This window comes from Esox lucius, chromosome 16 (genome assembly GCF_011004845.1).
Source record: "Esox lucius isolate fEsoLuc1 chromosome 16, fEsoLuc1.pri, whole genome shotgun sequence".
In the NCBI taxonomy this organism is placed as follows: Eukaryota; Metazoa; Chordata; class Actinopteri; order Esociformes; family Esocidae; genus Esox; species Esox lucius.
The window spans coordinates 18,387,237-18,406,633 of record NC_047584.1 but is presented as its reverse complement, the minus strand read 5'-3'; the positions used below and the strand labels follow the sequence as shown (position 1 = coordinate 18,406,633).

General features: G+C 39.1%; 2 protein-coding genes across 4 annotated transcripts in view; both read left to right on the top strand.

The window, feature by feature from the left end:
- Positions 1-2,079: 2,079 nt before the first annotated feature.
- tbr1b (T-box brain transcription factor 1b) lies at positions 2,080-7,301 on the top strand. 2 transcript variants are annotated; one of them, XM_010890867.3, is made up of 6 exons: positions 2,080-2,880; positions 3,274-3,407; positions 3,633-3,754; positions 4,067-4,225; positions 4,384-4,445; positions 5,024-7,301. In XM_010890867.3, exons 1-6 carry the CDS (start codon positions 2,189-2,191, stop codon positions 5,862-5,864), a joined length of 2,010 nt encoding a protein of 669 aa, XP_010889169.1. In that variant the 5' UTR covers positions 2,080-2,188; the 3' UTR covers positions 5,865-7,301. The 2 variants fall into 2 exon arrangements, with proteins under 2 accessions (XP_010889169.1, XP_010889168.1); XM_010890866.3 differs by having other exon boundaries at positions 3,253-3,407.
- A 5,971-nt stretch (positions 7,302-13,272) lies between these two features.
- The window catches only part of slc4a10b (solute carrier family 4 member 10b), a 41,197-nt gene continuing 35,072 nt past the window's right edge, over positions 13,273-19,397 (top strand). Inside the window, exons 1-2 of one of the 2 annotated variants that reach the window (XM_010890868.4) lie at positions 13,273-13,540; positions 16,495-16,521. In XM_010890868.4, coding sequence (XP_010889170.1) covers positions 13,493-13,540; positions 16,495-16,521 — 75 coding nt within the window. In that variant the 5' untranslated portion in view covers positions 13,273-13,492. Of the gene's footprint in view, positions 13,541-16,494; positions 16,522-17,661; positions 17,891-19,397 lie in introns of those variants that run through there. The other variant, XM_010890869.4, reaches the window with a different exon arrangement.

The following is a 19,397-nucleotide window of genomic DNA, read 5'->3' as shown; positions in this document are numbered from 1 at the left end:
TCATAACTGGGCTCAGACAGATCTTTGTGAGGAAGAGGAGGACAATGGGAAGGAGGAGGAGAAATAGGTCAGAGTGGCTGGTACCTAAAGTGGCTTGTACCTAAGGTGTTTCAGTGACCACACATGCATAATTACTGTAGGTCTTACCTTGACTTTGACCTGAGGAGTGGCAAGGGCTTGATGCTCTTCTGGTGCGCAGCAGGAGACCTGGGTTTGGCCTGCTGGTTACACCATTCTGAAGTCAATGCAGGAGACCTTGGATTGCGCCTGCTGGTTACACCATTCTGAAGTCAATGCAGGAGACCTGGGTTTGCGCTTGCTGGTTACACCATTCTGAAGTCAATGCAGGTGGCCTGGGTTTGCGCCTTGCTGGTAACACCATTCTGAAGTCATTGCAGGAGACCTGGGTTTGTGCCTGCTGGTTACATCATTCTGAAGTCAATGCACAGAGGCCCTGGACATGTAATTATTGCATGGGGTATGTAACTCCTTCCTGGTTCACATATGAAGCAATTGCATACCGTGTACAAATTGAAATTTCACTTTTCTTTTTACTTTTTCTTATTTTAATCAAACAAATTATGCACAAAAGTGTTCTCAAACTTCTACATTAAAATTACATGTGTATATATATATATATATCCAATTATCCGTTATCATGTAAGCATACATTTTAATGTAGAATATATACATTTTATATATATATATATATATATACACATATACATATACATGGTTTAACAGTTCTATTGGGCACAAAACAATCTGAAAACCAGCCAAAACGAACTTGCAATGCATCCAACACTTTGGAGAGTGACAAGCTTGATACTGTCATTGGTGCTTAGAATATGTTACCAGTATCAAAATGTGCGACTACTATTTTGCACTTATAATTGTACTTGTACAAAATTTCAGCCTACAGTACATTTCAGTGATGCACTATGTACATGAATTTATAAAAATATACAATACCATTAATCATCCGACCTGATATAAAACTATAAATGCGTAGGTCGTTAACCTGGTAAGGGTTTTCTTATCAGTTTCACCAATTATCATTTATGTATTTATAATAAAATAAAATGAGCACACCAGTGTATTATTTACAGTGGTATGATTCAACAACATTGAACAAGATTTTATGATTTTGTCGTTAGAATTCTAAAATGTCATGGAGGCATTGTTTGGTATTCTATGCACACACGAAACTGGGGTTCAATCTCCTTGTCAATCCTTCCCACGCAATGACCTTATCTTGCTGACCAGCTAAATGAAGAAAAATCATGAAATGTCATTTAAATCGGGTAAAATAATGTAAGATTTTACTATATTTTTTTTCAGAAAATATTTGTATTGATGATTTTGTTTTGTCTTTCTGGCTGATTTGATTATGATGTTGTTATTTTATTTGTCAGCGCACTCGCAGTTATGAGTGCTCTGATTCATAACTTTATACCATTGTAATGAAATATTTACCTGCCTTGGGACTCATAAACACACCTTCAGAGGAACGGTATGATTTCACGCTATATCACAAACATGTTATAGCATGAAGTGCCCTGCCTGTCATTGCCTGACATTTTTTGGTATGTTAATAATATATTTTTTCCCCTCCTGTAAACATATTTTGCCACTCTTACCACATGAATAGGTAAACAACACATATTCACCCTAATAATCTCGTAATCTACATGTGCAAAACGGGGTTTTATATCCCCAGCACACCGTTTTTTGTTTTTATTACTACATCCACCACGAGTAAGCAAAGCCTATAACATTTTTAAATAGTTGACATATAGGTGTGATATCTACACAGATACTGAATTTTAAATCAAGAAATCAATATTTTTATCAGATTATGACTTGACGCTTGATTGTCTCTAAGCAAATATGGGTTTATGCACAGCGCCCTCATGATTATCCTAATTAAGAGCTGTCTAATTAAATTACTGTCTTGAGCTAACCAATCGCAATAGTTGATTCATTAGCAATGCAGGAAGAGAGAAGAAAAGGAAATCCTTTCTGATTGCTGGATGGTGTCAATTGGTTAATTTGCTCTCTATGTCTATTTACTCTAAATGTCTCAAACCATAGGAAGGCGTTTTTTCGTTTGCCATAGAGTTAGGCGTGTGCAAAACCTTGTGATTTCATATAGGTTGCGTTAATAGCGGTTTGCCATTGGAAAGATATGCAGCTCGAGAATTGCATTTTGCCAGCTAGTGTGCTCTCCAGGAAATGTCTGAATGTGGGCAGTGTCTACCCAAGCTCCGATGGATCTGAGCTCTCCTGTCTGGACCATCCTATTATTTCTGCAAGTGACAACCTGGAGAGAAGTTCACCTCTGAAAAAAAAATCAAGAGGGATGACGAATCAGTCAGAGGCAGACAATTTCCCCGACTCCAAGGACGCATCAGGGGACGTCCAGAGAGGCAAGCTCTCTCCTGATCTACACGGAGTCTCTGAAATTCGTCATAATTTCGATGGATCTTCAGGAGAAAGGTATATTTTTTCTCAATCTAGCCAACCACAGTCAGTCTCCGCAACTTCAGGTGCTATGTTCCCATACCCAAGTCAACATGGACCAGCGCACCCGGCTTTTTCTATTGGGAGTCCTAGTCGTTATATGGCCCACCATCCAGTCATTACTAATGGAGCGTACAACAGTCTTCTGACCAACAGCTCTCCGCAAGGCTATCCAACCGCGGGGTACCCATACACGCAACAGTATGGACACACTTATCAAGGAGCCGCATTCTACCAATTTTCCTCGGCGCAAACCGGTCTGGTGCCTGGTAAAGCGCAGGTGTATTTGTGCAACAGGGCCTTGTGGCTGAAGTTTCACAGACATCAAACCGAGATGATAATAACCAAACAAGGAAGGTAGGTGTTACTGCTACATTCACTTAATTACATATTTGGATGCGAATATTGGATTGAACCATTTGATGCATTTATTTAATTACATGTTAGTAATTAGCAGACCAGAGCGGCTAATAGTTATATAAATATTATTTCAATGTTTCGTTTTAGGATCATTCAATTTTTATTTCTTTATTGTATTTTCTTCGATTGAATTGAAAAACATTTACAGACTATTTTCTTGTGTTGTTGCATCGGCAAAATATTTTTTTGAATTTGATGAATCACCAAACATTTGGTTCTGTTAAGCACGAAATGTTGCAACACATCGCCCGATCCTGTCACCAGATCAGAAATTTTTTACATAAGGTTTCTTCATTATTATTATTACAGACGAATGTTTCCCTTTTTGAGTTTCAACATTTCTGGTCTCGATCCGACGGCGCACTACAACATATTTGTGGATGTTATTCTTGCTGATCCAAATCACTGGCGATTCCAGGGTGGCAAATGGGTACCATGTGGCAAAGCCGACACAAATGTGACAGGTAGGCTACGTTCCTGTACGTCTAAATCTGTTAATAACATTTTATTGATAATGGTTAATATTTAAGAACAGGTTCATCTTATCATTTTTGTATTATAGTATTATGTTAACTGAAAAGCCAAGCTAATAAGCATCACCAACCTATTTGAAACTGTCTTGTGATTTGATTTCTGATGTGATCTAATAATAAGACATTTTAATATTTTCGTTTCTTTACTTCCTACAGGAAACAGAGTGTACATGCACCCTGACTCACCAAACACAGGTGCGCACTGGATGCGCCAAGAAATATCATTTGGAAAGTTAAAATTAACCAACAATAAAGGAGGTTCAAACAACACCGGACAAGTGAGCTACTTGTGTTTATATGCTTAAGTAACTAAATGTAAAATATTATAGACAATGATATTCGTATGGTGTGTGTGTTACGGTCACAGATATTACGCAGGGAAACACTAGTTATGTTTTCCCCATTACTGAATAATAATCTGCAATTTAACTTGACTAAAATGCTATGTTATGCTTTAAAAAATAATCTATAAATCAAGTCTGCACTTTGGTTAATTTACACAAAGAAAATAGCATGTGTTAATGGCTTTAAATGTAGGTGAAAATGACTGTCTTTATTTATGGAACGTCTTTTTTTACTTGCACCTCCAGATGGTTGTCCTACAGTCCCTTCACAAATACCAACCTAGGCTCCATGTGGTGGAAGTCAACGAAGATGGAACTGAAGACTCTAGCCAACCTGGAAGAGTTCAGACTTTCACCTTTCCAGAAACACAGTTTATTGCGGTCACAGCCTACCAGAATACCGATGTAAGAAATCTTATTGATGATAATGCAATTTGTTTATTGTCGTAGGGTTATTAGTCAGTCAAAAACAACAGTTTCTTGCATTTTGGTAATAGCGACAATGGAAAAAGCACTAGCCTAATAGCTGATATTTCTAATTACTGCCTCTTTTTTGTGTGCAGATTACGCAGCTCAAAATTGACCACAATCCTTTTGCTAAAGGATTTCGAGACAACTATGACACGTAAGATTATTTTACATTATTGCTTGTGCTTTGTATGAAAGTATTACGCGCTTCTCCGATTATAAATAAAAAATGTCAACTAAATGAAAACAACACATCTGAGACAAAACCAATGTATTATGTATTTAAAGTGTGTGAATAATACCTAAAGACATTTAAAAAAATGCTCAAGAAAACTTTTATTAAGCATTTTTTATAGTCATTCGCATGTTTTTGCGATGTTGTGATATGGTTGGGTAGTGTAAAGGAACAAAATAGCCGCCATAACATATTTTCTTGAATTGGAATGGGCACTTACTGATCCTCAAATTGGGAGCGAGGACTTTTTTCTGTCTTAGTCATATCTAATTAATATATATCTCTTTTTATTTTCCCCATTAACTATAATTACCACATTATGGTTATTGTTATAACGATACTGGTAGCCAATGTCTCCTGTATTTACTGATGCCTCCTCCAAAAAACAGCATATCAAATTAGCAATTAGAAAAGGTTTGTTCCTTTATTTTACGTCTCTTTGGCAGAGACAGTTATACTGCAAGATTCATAATTTGTCTTTTTCTCACTTATCTTTTCAGTGTCTATACAGGTTGTGACATTGACCGGTTAACGCCATCACCGGGTGACTCGCCTCGCTCTCAGATCGTGCCTGGTGCGAGATACGCCATGGCTGGTTCTTTTCTACAGGACCAATTTGTCAGCAGTTATGCCAAATCTCGCTTTCACCCTGGCGTAGGGACCGGTCCTGGCACGGACCGCAGCGTCCCACTTAGTAACAGCTTGCTATCCCAGCAACAAACCGAAGAGCCGACAGTTGCATCCCCGCAGCGATGGTTTGTCACCCCTGCCAACAACCGACTGGACTTTGCAGCCTCGGCATACGACGCGGCCGCAGCTGCTGATTTTGCCGGTAACGCGGCCACCCTCCTGTCCTACGCAGCGGCTGGAGTAAAGGCACTTCCTCTTCCTACCGCAGGTTGCTCAAACAGGCCTCTAGGTTACTATGCCGACCCATCCGGCTGGGGCACACGCACACCACCCCAGTACTGCAGTAAGTCTAGCTCTGTTCTCTCTTGCTGGCCTACAAATTCGGTTGGTGGCAGAACAGGCACCTCCAACTACCTGGTTGATGACGCGGAAGCGATTCCAACGGAGAGGTCACCCATCGGTGGGTCGGATGAGGCAAAACCAAAAGATTTATCCGAACCCAACTGGATAGAGACGCCGTCTTCGATAAAGTCTATTGACTCAAGTGATTCTGGGATCTTTGAGCAAGCCAAACGGAGAAGAATTTCACCGACTGCCACACCAGTAACGGAAACAGTGTCCCAGTTGAAATCTGAGATGTTGGCTCCAAGAGAGTGTGAGAAAAATTGCGCAAAGGACATTGGTTACTATAGTTTCTATCCGCACAGTTAGACAAACACAACACAATGCACCAATCACGTGTTCTTTTTCGATTATAATATATTTGCCCAATTCCCAGCATTAAAAAAGGATTTGAGAATGTGGGCTTAACAGCAAGCAGGGGTGAATTTAGGCCCTATAGGCCTACTAGCCAAATGTAACCGAAATTCTTCCATTTAACATTATTAGTTTGCTATCTGAGAAAGCTATTTATTTAATGACAACAATTTTAATCAACCTCTATTGTCTATTGTAATTATGAAAATAATGTATATACTATTTAACCATTTAGTGTTATTGTGAAATTAATTTAAACTATTCGATTTTTGATATTTCCATGAATAGAAATAGGCTACTCGTTGGTTGTGATTAAAAACCCATGTTGTAGGACTATGCTATAGTCTAGTGATGTTAAACAATTTCTTCGATAAGATCAACTATTGAGAGTCTGATGGCTATATCGTTCTGTATAATACTGTTAGCGGCAAGATCAGGGTCTCGTTTGACAGTTTCGATGTAACTTAAACGTTACGGTTATTGTAGATGCGTTTTTGTTGAATTCTACTTCCGTGCACCCGCTCCTAGAGATGTTGCCATGGCTGTACATAAGCTATTGAGGCATCATATCACAGATACATCGTTAACTCACAAATTACAGGCAGTAGCAGAGTTGCAAAATATAATCATGATTGAACATCATGTTGCCTAATCGTCGTTTTGCAGTCTATGATCGATGATTTATTGCTTTAAATATGATTGAACATAAGCCCATGATGCCCATTTGCCTTTGAATGCAAACAATTTTTTTTTCATCGTTAGCTTGTTTGTAACAACTGCAAAAGGTTTTGCAACTTTTGTCTTTTTTATTATCGACAGTCAGATAGGCTTTTCTTCTTGCTGCTAAAGATCTTGACGCTGCGAAGTCTCTGACCAACGAGCCCCTGATCTGTAGACATGTCATTATTTCTGTACCCTAGTATTCTATGGCCATCGTTTTCAATCAGTGTCAGTACAAAATATAACAATGTTAGACATTAAGGGCGCAGCCATTTTCTGACACGAAAAAAGACGGACCTAATAGGTGTGGTTATAAGCGTTATACATGATTATTTAGTGTACATTTTAGTACCTTATTAATGAGATAAAAATGTTTTAATTCTTAATTCTTTCTCGGACCTTCCATATCTTTTGTAATAGGTTGTGCGTTTTGTGGACAGCTTCTGTATCTGCTGTAATGTGCTTCATTGCAATAAAAATGATATACAAACGAACGAAGAAAGGATGAATATTACGGTACATTACAAGTTCATATTGGTAGTCACCATGCAGTATGCTCGTGCAGATATAAGTGGAGGTGCGCAATTAACCCACATTTTATAATTGACACGACTCACCCTTTTTTGTACAACATAGCACATATATAATTTAACGTTAATTGGCTAAAATGTAAGCAGGTTACTAAGATATTTAGTTAATACTTTGACCATGAGTACATTCATGCAGATAATACTTTCAATTAAAGTAAATTATTGAAGAAATTAATACAATTCCCTTCACCTATTCTTTTGTTTATAACACGGAGGTTTATTTGAAGAAACAATAGTTCCCAAGTCTATATCCATATAGTTCTAATTGATAATATATTCTTTCCAATATCAAACTTTATAGAGTTTAACGTAATGTTGTGATTGAACAATCAAGACTTTAGCCAATGCAGGGCGGAGAGTTCTCTTGTAAAGTGCATGGCCTTAACACATTGTAAGCTCAATCAGAAAATGTATCAACATATTGCACTTCACTTTTACTGTCACAAAAGTTGTCAGTTGAAACAGATTAGCAAAAAAGGCGATATAAAATAAACAAAATACATTCACATATGTGGAATATATTTTATTTCACTATTGGATTCAAAGGAATCAATCAAAAGTACTCTTCCCAAATTATAAATATATTACACAAAAAAGTGTCAACATAATTGCCACCACTGTTTTTAATACTTTAATATCCTACCCTGCAAGAGTGTTATTATTAATTCAATTAGACAACACATTGCCTGGTATATTCCTCCATAAATAATATTTACAGATCCTTGAGTTCTTTTGGTCTGCGCACCCACTTCATTTCAAACTTCAATGTAATTTTGTTGTCAATTAAACATTTAATTTTGGATTTCAGTGTGTGATTGGGGTCATTGTTCTTGCTTGTCTATCAGCCTGAGGTCAAGTTCTAGCTTTTTGGGACAGGTAACCAGGTTCATAATGACATGGGACTCAGGACTAGTGAAACCAAAACAGCCCCATAACACAATATATATGTCCATAATGTCCTGGTTTGGAGGTCTGGTCACACTGCCTCCAATGCGCAAAAGCGAGTGCCAGCAGGGTATAAATTGGTCAGCAGCATTTAATGCAAAACCCAATTAACCTGTTTGTCAATCAGTGGTCCTTAACTAGCGTTCCCAGTAGGCAATGGCTTCTTGAGGCCGCAAGGCTTGGGATTTCTGTCTTACCACTCACCGGCTTCAGAAACACATTTATTTTCTGAGACCCTGTTGTGGCCTCCCTTATTTACAGCATTCTCTAAAATCCCTTCAATATAACACATTTTAAATATTGGCTCTCATGGCGTTGGCTGTGGGTTGGGGCCCTAGGTTGGGTGCGCAGGAGTGTGCTTGGGTTTCATCTATCTCTGGGAAAGTGTGCTCTTGCACCTCATTACCTGCTTTCTAATATATGGCTTCCACAGCCAAGAAAGCAAAATGTTGTGCAAAGGATCCAATAACAAATCTGTGAGGTAATGATGAAAAATGGAAGTCCAGGGCCCTTTTGAGCATGCAATCAGAATGAGTACACTTTAAACCCTTCAACAAGGATCCAATGCTAATGTCTAGAAGCATTTATACAGTGGTCAGAAATGTGTGTATGTGTCAATAATTGTTTTAACCATACAATTTGCCCCCTTGCTGTGAATTGTCCATCAGGGTGATACAATCTGTGATGACGCCTATACATTTTTCTTGGACAAACTTGTACACATTTTTTTTAGGTTTAGGGTAATTGCTGTAGTACAAACACTTCATATCAAATGTTTTTTTTTGGGAACAGAGGAGACCAATTGCTGTAGTTTAGAAAGTGAAATGTATTCCAATTCTTTTCGATTTCAGCTGCTCAACAGTGCAGGGTCTCCTTTTCGTATTTTTCATTGCATAATGCGCCAAATGTTTTCAATAGGTGACAGGTCTGTTTAGCACCCAGACTCTTTTACTACAGAGCCATGCTGTTGTAATACAAGCAGGATGTGTTTTGACATTTCTTATTGACATAAACAAGGCGTTCCCTGAAAAAGACATCACCTGAATGGCAGCATATGTTGCTCCAAAACCTGTATATATTGTTCAGCATTAGTGACTCATGCCATGTGCGCTAATGCAACCCCATACCATCACAGATGCTGGTTTTTGAACTGATAATTAGCAAGATGGTCCCTCTCCTCTTTAGCCCAGAGGATGTGGTGTCCATGATTCCAAAAAAATATTTCAAATTTTCATTTGTGAGACCACAGGACAGTTTTCTACTTTGCCTCAGTCCATCTTAAATGAGCTTGGGCACAGAGAAGGTGGCAGCCTTTCTGGATCTTGTGTAAATTCTTCTTCGCATTGTAGAGTTTTAACTTGCATTTGTAATGTACTGTGTTCACAGACAATGGTTTTCCAAAGTGTTCCTGAGCCCATGCAATTATGTCTACTACAGAATTGTGTCTGTTTTTAATGCAGTGCCACCTGAGGGCCTGAAGATCACAGCCATCCAATTTTGGTTTTCAGCCTTGTCCCTTGTGTATAGAGATTTATCCAGATTCTCAGAATCTTTCAATGATATTATGTACCATAGATGATGAGATCCCGAAACTCTTTGCAATTTTACGTGGAGAAACATTATTGTTAAATTGCTGCACTATTTGCCTGCACAGTCTTTCACAGAGTGGTGAACCCCTTCCCATCTTTGCATCTGTAAGATGCATCCTCTCTGGGATGCTCTTTTTATACCTAATCATATTACAGACCTGTTGCCAATTATCTTAATTCGTTTTGAGATGTTCCACCTTTTTTTGCATTACACAACTTTTCCAGTCTTTTGTTCCCCCTGTCCCAGCTATTTTGAAATGTGTTGTTGGCATCAAATTCAAAGTGGGCAAATATCTTTCACGAAACAACAATGTTGTCTTTGTAATATTTTCTATTGAATATAGGGTTTGAATTATTTGCACATCATTGCATTCGGTTTTACTTTACATTTCCCACATTTTTTGGAAAAGGATTGTACATTAAAATTAAAGAGTTAAAATACCAGAAAATTATGACTTATTTATAGATACAACTGCGTAAAACCCATTGTTTTCTTTTTGGAATTACTTAAAGCTTCACATGTTTTCTATAGTCACACCACTGGACAAATGGAAGGCTCAAATATATCAAATGTACATTTAAAATCAATCTAAATTTAAACTGTAATGTGGCCAAATAACATTTTGCGTTATTTAAACTGTTAATTTTAATTGTTCTTTAGGTTATGGCCAAATGTTAACTCCCCAAATGCTACAAGTAAACACTGAAAAGTAACACTGAAAAATATTAACACTGAAAAGTAACAAAATCGTTGTGTGTTTAAAACAAGTCAAAATTGTATGTGGCCTCCCTCACAATGCAAAACTACCAATTTGCTTTTGTAAATTGTTATGCAATTTGTTCAAGTAGACCTGTGGTAAATTTTTCCAAGCTTCCAAGTATTTGTAAGGATTTGCCATACATCTTTAATGACTGGCTTATTTTGTGATCCCACACATATCCAAACAGAGGTTTCAAGTCTTGCTCTTCTTTGCGATGTTTAGGTTCATTGTCATGCAGAAAGACTTCAAAATATTGTCCACAAAGTGACAGTGTTGTCACGTCTTCTCACGACATTTGGAGCGTGGACTCCTGTTTGTTGTTATTGCCCTCACCTGTGTTCTTTATCACTGTCCCTATATAAGTTCCTCCTTCCCTAGTGAATCTTGTCCATCATTATTTGGTTCTCATTCCATTGCAGCATGTTGTTTCTGTTTTTGTTACTTCTAAGTTTCGTTATTAAAAGTCTTACGCTCTCCCTGAGCCTGTGTCCTGCCTCATACCTGCAGTGTTACACTAATTAATGAATTTCTCAGCACCAGAATATCTTTCATTTTTAAGCCGTTATGCTTCGGTTGTCATGGGGTTTGCCTTTTTATTTGCAATGATTGAACCAATCAACTATATTTTAGAACGAAATGTGTCTGTTTATATCCTTAATCATGTATATGTCTTTGAGCACAAAGGTTGTCCTTGACATTAATTGGAGGCCGTGTCAACAAATGAAAGCCAACATTCATTGTTGTGTGTACGTTCTAAATGTTGCTGACTCAGTCAGAGTTGAAGGACTCGTTTTTTGACATATAGGTAAAATCTGGACCAAATCTGAACCAGTTATAGATTGAATGTAATGTACTGTATACATAATTAAAGTGTATTGTACTGTAATCTACTTAATTCAGTTTAGATTACATTAGTGTACAGAACTGTTTAATTCAATCTAGAAATACTGAAATAATCTGTACTGTACTCTAAGGTACTCCACTATATACTGAAAATCCCTGTTCTGTGCACTAATTTACATTACTGTGCTGGATTATTCTCTAATAAACTGTAATGTGCGGTAGGCTCCTGTGCTGTCCCAGGTTTTCCGGAAAATATGTATTTTTTCTACGTTTTCTTGTTATGATGAGGGTGATTGTGACAAGAAACTCCTGTCATCTATGTTACAACTATCCAGAATGCTAATTAAAATGTTTGCACATGGCTAAAACTAATCAATAAGCACTCCCATCACACATCTCGACAAATCTTGATCTGTGGCTTAGACCACTGCATCATTTCGGAACCCACTTACATCAATGTTTTGAGATCCTAACCAGAATAGACCACATGGATGACCTCACCTAGGGACAAAAATGTTCAATGTATCTTGAAATTGCTACACAGTGCTGGTTGTCCCAGTATGCAGTACTGGGGTAACCTACCCCTGTGATGATAAACCTCTTGCTCCCTTTAGAAAACCTTTGTACAGGTTTAGAGGGAAGGAAACCCCTTTTGTTTAGGCATTGATTGTAAACCAGTGACCAGGGACAAGGCAATATCTGTCCTCTGTTACTCAGAAGGATACGTAGGCACCACTGTCATGTAGTGGCACTTATAATGCACCATATGGTGTACTTTATTTGTTCAGTATCTTTTTGTTCAAAAATATAACTAATGATGGATCGGGCTAAATGAAGACTTACAGTGTGGCTGAGCTGTGAAAAGCTTTCCCCACTGCAATACCATTTTCTACAATGGTCATTTAACAAAGATATGTTCTGGAGGCAAAGACTACTTCACTAATGCAGTGTTGCTGTTCCATTTACATACACCAGAGGGCGTCAAATGCTTTCCCATTACGTTATGCTGTACGTGAATAAGCAAGATGAATAAGTCCAGCCCAACTTCACCTGTTGACTAAATTATTGTTTGAATAAATATATTTCTTTATTGCCAAGCAGTGGACATTGTGCCCAGCAGCAAAGAGTGATGATATTTGAGTTGGATGATGTATTTTGTCGGATGAGATTATGGGTTATGTATAGCAGGGGGTTAGGGGATGTGTTGCACCTTAGTTAGTGGGAGCACCTTGGAAGCAAAAAGCCAAGAGAGAGCAGAACGCTTTTCAGCCAAGGTCAAACCGGAAAGTGCATTTGGAGAAAGCAAATTATCTAGCTGTGATGGACTGTAGACAGGTTAAGTAGCATAACCTCCAGGCTTTGTAACCTCCAAGACATATCTTCATTTAAGTAGACACAGAGCCACAATAAGTACTTGAGATCTATGGGCGCCATTAAATCTGGTGAGTCAGGGGTAGCTGGTGGTTATGATATATGTTCCTATGGACTGACCAAGTGTGTATGACCTTGGAGATGCTATAGGTGTTGAGGGAATAGGGCATACATCTAAAAACATCCTGATCTGATCTGACAGGCAGAGAGCACATTTTGTCTACCAAATAAACTATAGATACAAATAGACTATAGATCCCATTTTAATAACAATATGAAAGGATATGTAAATTACGAATTACAGTATAGCTACCCTCAGTTGTCAATTTTACTCGGCTGAATCAATCAGTTGTGTGAAGTTTATCTCATGTTATATCTTTTATTTCCTCTGTTTCCTTTGGTTTCCTTTCATTTGGTTTTATGTGCTTAGTTGTTATTTTATCTTCATTATAACATCCAGATAGGATTGCCAAAAACTATCCATTCAAGAGAATAACCATAAAAAGATGGGCTCCCCAATCTATTCTGTCGCGTCACGTTAAGGCAAGAGGTTTGGTATGCTCATGGTTTGTTAGCATGGATAAAATTTAAGCGGCGCCCCTGTGAGGAATAAAGCTATACGACAATAACGACTGCTAAACATGTGACCAGAGCGTGTCAGACAGTTTTTCGCACCGCACTTTTCAGACCTGACAGGAATAGTAAAAAGAACAGCAGCCATCCACGATTCCATTCACCGGGCATTATTGTTCAGGGAACGCAAGATGGACATCAATGACCAAGGCGCTCAAATGGAGCCGCTACTGCAAACGGTAAGGAGACATTCGCTACCATTACACTTGACAAATTCAGCAGACGTTATCTTCTTGTGGCGCATTTATTAGGCTATAGATTATCCCGTGTGTGTCTTTTCATTGTATCTGATACAAACATGTCACTGTAAAGTCAATTAGACATGATGAAAGCAGCATGTTGAATGTAGTTTACCACAGTGGCATATTCTATAGTCGATCACCTCAACAGAGCATTATTAACATAATTAGATTGACAGAAAATCAGGTAACCTATATATTTTCTATCTAATATCAACCACCTGCAGCAGCTTCTAAAAAAAAAACATATTCCTTTCACACGGCAATCCTAACAACCTATTTTGTGTTTTAATGTTAAAATTAAGGAAATCATTTTTCTTGTCGGAGGAAATCCCTTGCATTGGGACTTCGTATATGTAAAATGATTCCCATAGGTTATAGAATATTATTACGTTGCTAATTAATGTGTTTGAATCTGATTAATAATTGCTGACTTTTCTAAATTGTCTGCCACTTTAGGCATATCAGCAGTCATACAGTTTTCATGAATATCCACATTTTATTTGCATTATAGTAAGTGCCTCTAGCAGATGCCATTTCATTTCAGTTTGGTTAAACCAGTTTTAAACCTGTGATTAGATAATACACACACACACACACACACAAAAAACATTGTCTATACTTACGCTCACATTAAACAAAATCACATGTACATTTCACTAGTAAGCCTATGGTGTCATGAGTTTTCTCATGTACCCCCGGGGGTCCTCGTACCCCTGGTTGGGAACCACTGCTCTAGGGGTTGTCTCAGTGTGCTGGCCAACTAAAATGAGGAATCAGACATGTTTTCTCCATTCATAATTGCACCTACCGTGTCCTCTGTAAGTATTGGCATAGTAAGCATTTATTTATTATTTTAGTTCTATACTCCAAAAGTTTTGTTTTTAAGTGAACAATAACTGTACATTTTAAAGTAATGTTGAGCTTCTATGTCATATCGGTTTAACATTTGGAAGTAACCACACTTTTAATGCATAGTCCCTTGTTTCAGGGCACCAAATGTATTGGGTTAATTGGCCTGAGGTGTTTTTGGTTTGTTATGCGTATTCCTTCACATTATTATTATTATTATTATGCAGGCTCAAGGGATTATGTTACTGGTATCTTTCAACATTAGGACTAAAGAGGTGTCGATGAAAGTCAAGGAAGCTATGACGAGGTTGAACAATCTGAAGAAAAAAACTAAATTAGAATCATAGACAAAACCATGAGACAACCAGTGTGTGATCTGGTACAGAGGTGCAATGCAATGTGTCTGCCACTACCATCCACAGAATTCTTCACCAGCAGTAATGCAGAGACTTACACTGCAAGGTGAAAATCATTTTATAGTACCCAAGAAAGCCCTTAGAGTATAGATAAGACAAAGATAAAGAATTGTATCAGTGATATCAAAAGACAAAAATATGAAGAAAAAAGTTTCTGATCATACAGACTTATTCAAGAAATACAGTGAAAGGGGGTGTTATGTATGGCTGCCACTAGAACTCGCTCACTTGTTTTTATTGATAATTTAAAGGATTATTGCAGCAGCAATGTGACTTCGGAAGTGTACTGAAACATCCTTTCTGCGAAACTCATTGGATAGCACATCATCATATGACAAGACAGACCACCCCAAACAAACTGCCATGGCCAGTCAGTCATTGTTACTATTTAAATCCAACTGAAGAGACCTGAGGAAAAAATATGCTTTACAACAAGTGTTTACCATTGGAAGCACTGGAGAACTGGAGCTAGGAGATACTGATGCTGCTGTTGTAATACCTATAGAGACTATATAAGGGGATCCTGCATTTTAGGCTTAGGGGGTCTGTAATCCGGCATATAGCCGTATTCAGTATTTACCGGACTAAATTATTCCTTAGTTTATAGCATACAGTATGTTGCACTGATCAGAACCTTAAAAACACATTGGCTAGTTACATTGGAATGATGGACTTACTGTGGGTAAATTCAGTGACTGAACAGGCCTGAAATATTGTCCTCAGTGCATGTCTGTGGGAGCCTGTTATAAAGGGACAGATGCGAGCAACACTACAAAGTGGTCTGGATTTAAAGAAAAAAAACATTTTTATGCACTACAGGCGTCTCTGCCAGTCACTTCAGAAGAGATTTGCTTTCAGTCTCCATCTGCTGTTGACAGTGAAGCTTTTTGTAAAACCCCTCGAAGTATGATCCCCTTTTGGCATCAGTGGGGAGTTGACTGGCAGGTGGGGGAGGCGGTTCTGTTGGAGAGTTGACTTCTTGTCTCATACCGACGTTGCACTCCCTTAATTGGCGAGGTGAATCAGAATGCTCTGTGGGTTGTCGGAAGCCATGTGGAATGATGAGTAATCTCTGCCTACAGCCTGGTGTTCCTGACACAGAGCTCTTGGAAAATGCACTTTGGTGCTCACGTTACTAAATCAAACCTCACACTTCATCAGCAGTTGTTAAGTTCATTAATTTAGTTCAGATACGTTTACATTATATCAGGCGAATGTTGTTAAAAGTCCACATCCAAAACAAGCATGAAGACAATAGCTTTAGGGCTTTCTTGTCACCATCAAGTATTCTGTGTTTGTACTGTGCACAAGAAAATGCCAAATTCTTTTTTGTTTTTCATTCAGACGTTTATTCCGCAGGCATCATAACTGTAAAGACTGCATGTACCTTTCTACATTTAGTCCTATTTAGTGCACTACGTTTGATCAGTGGCATTTAGCTTTCATGGCAAGACCCCCAACCCTGCTGGGAAGAACTGGTGGCTCAAATGGATGTGATTAATGGCCCATAGATAATAAACACTGAACAAGTGCATGCCTCCACATGAACAACATGAAACAGCTTTCATGGAATGCCATCGATGGCTCGCCTTCGAAACGCTGATAATGACAATGTTGTCCTTTCAGGTGTCAACTCCTGGACGCAGAAGTGTGGTGAGTTATCTCTCAGATTTGTTTTCATGTTCTCAGAAAGGCATGTCATTTCCATTTCTGGTTATCATCTTGCAAAGCACATCATGGTGTCATAATTCCTTCATAGTTCATTATTTTTGAGTCATTAATGCGGTTCTGTTACCAAACACGTCCGCTTTAATCTTTTATTTGAAATGTTATTAATGCCACATTTAAAACATTCAAAACACTGGTTGGTAATGCCACATTTAAAACACTGAAAACACTGGTTGGTAATGCCACATTTAAAACACTGAAAACACTGGTTGGTAATGCCACATTTAAAACACTGAAAACACTGGTTGGTAATGCCACATTTAAAATAATGAAAACAGTGGTTGGTAATGGCACATTTAAAATACTGAAAACACTGGTTGGTAATGCCACATTTAAAACACTGAAAACACTGGTTGGTAATGCCACATTTAAAACACTGAAAACACTGGTTGGTAATGCCACATTTAAAATAATGAAAACAGTGGTTGGTAATGGCACATTTAAAATACTGAAAACACTGGTTGGTAATGCCACATTTAAAATACTGAACCTGCAGTGCAGGGATTTGTTTGCTACTTGGGGGGGAGATGGTTCCCTATATACTACGGGGGGGGGGGGGGGTGTTAGTTATTACTAAACTACAGTTTGCATTGCAGAGAGAGTGAAAGGGAGAGACAGAGGAGGAAAGAGAGTGCCAAAAATAGACACAGAAAAAGGGAGAGCTAGAGGGAGAGAAAGAAAGAGTGGGATTGCTTTGTAGACAGAGTGAGGAAGAGAGAGAGAGAGATAGAGGTAAGGCCATAGTGGCTAATTGGTCAAGCTGAATATCCTGGGGACACTCCCTGCATGTCCCATGGGAGGTGCGAGGCGGTGCAAGGCGGTGCTCTGCGGTGCGGCGTGAAGCTGCAAGCTGCTACCGGGGCTTTTCTCCGAGAGCCATACAAAAGAAGGAAACACGATGGCTTAGCACCAGCGAGCTGCCTTTTAGATAAGCCTTTCTGGCTGGGACCGGTGACGTCACAGATGTAATCTGATGCGGTGAGCAAATGGTTGCTCAGTTGTAAAAAAAAAAAAAAAGAAATAAATAAATATTGAGCTTGCGTGAACTCTGATTCAACTGATGGAGCGAATAGTGCGCCTGTGAGTCTGTTCCTGGCACGGTGTCGACTGCTTTGCAGCGCTTGTGCCTGTCCCGTCAGCTGGGGTTCACCGATACTACGGAGATTAGCCCAACTCGGCCTCCTCTCTTTTTGGGCACAGTACCTCCTTTAACTTCCAGAAGAAATCCTAAACGGAGAAGGTCATGCATTCTGCGGGAGGCTGGGATCTTAGCAGTCGGTTTTACTCGTTAAAGGTATGACTGTTCTCTGTTTACTCTTTAAAGGGATATTGCTATCTCCCCCCCCCCCAGCTCAGGTTTGGGAGGGTGTCCATGGCCAGATGTTCTTACAGCCGTCTAGGGTTAGAGGTGAAGGATGTGTGCCTTGTGTCCATGTTTGCTGGTGATGCGGATGGCTCAACATCTGTACACCTCAATGTCAAAGGGATTCGCTCAGTCATGCTTGGCCAAAAGCAGGATTCCCATTTTGTCTGAACTGTATCCCTCTGAGAGGTAGCCAGATATAGCAGAGATTTAGAGGACAGACAGCCGTCAGGAGATGGGAGGAGAGACATGGTCCTGCTGATGTCAGTTATTGATCTCTGGGTTACAGGAGGGGAGTGCGGTCATATTCATGCAGTGCCATTAAAGGCAAAGGTCTGTTTTCAGTTTTGCATTAGAGCATGTGGAGTTGCTTTTTGATGTCCTTCCTGAGCCTTAGAGATGTGCAAACTTTGTTGTGGGAAAGAGACTGTGGGAAAGTGACTCGCATTCTTAGATACTGTGCATGCTTAGTGTTTCAACCAGAGAGCAGAGTACTGTTGGAATCATTAGGATAATGCCAGTACTCCTACAGTGACCTTTGTCATCTGCAGATCCTGAATTATGTCTACCTCATCCAACTATATCACTTAGGCTGACCCCACTAATCCCCCACAGTCCACTTCAGGATGCCTTTGACTTTGCGCTAAAAAAATAGTGTGCGCTAAAACAACTGTTCTTCAGTCACGTTTGTCTCTTGATTATCAGGGGCCTTGTCATGAGTAATCAATCAATCAATCAATCATGAGTAATGAATTATGTGGCCTACCAGGTTAGTCCAAAATCACACATACAGATAGAGGTAAAACTAGGTCACAAGACATTGGTTCTGTGAAACACTAGATTAACCCTGAAACAGTTTTCATTATATTAATTTTCACTTAAACAGCACGTGTCTATTGGCCTACTTCATTTTACCGACTGCAAAAAACGCTATGAGGGCAACCAACGCACTTTGGGAACCTCACGAAGACTTTGAATACAGTAACAAAACCTTTTAATGTGGGCTAATGTAATGTTAATATGAAACAAAATGAGCAGTGTGTACTTTAATCCGGTAGCACTGGCCAGACTATGATCCCTCTCCAGTGTATTAGCATTGAGATTATCATTGTGTCCTGGCCACGCAGCCAAAACCATATGCTACTGCAGTTGTGAACCAATGGCCCTGTCCTTCAACATCCACATACCCCCGATGAACGTTTGTGTGAAGTTTTCAGACGCTGAGACGTCTTTTTATTTAAGAATGTTCAGCATCAGCAATCTGTGAACCAACATCCTGGATCAGGGCTTCTTACAGGGGCCAGGGCTTCTGACTGGGGCCAGGGCTTCTTACAGGGGCCAGGGCTTCTTACAGGGACCAGGGCTTCTGACAGGGCCCAGGACTTCTTAAAGGGACCAGGGCTTCTTACAGGGACCAGGGCTTCTGACAGGGACCAGG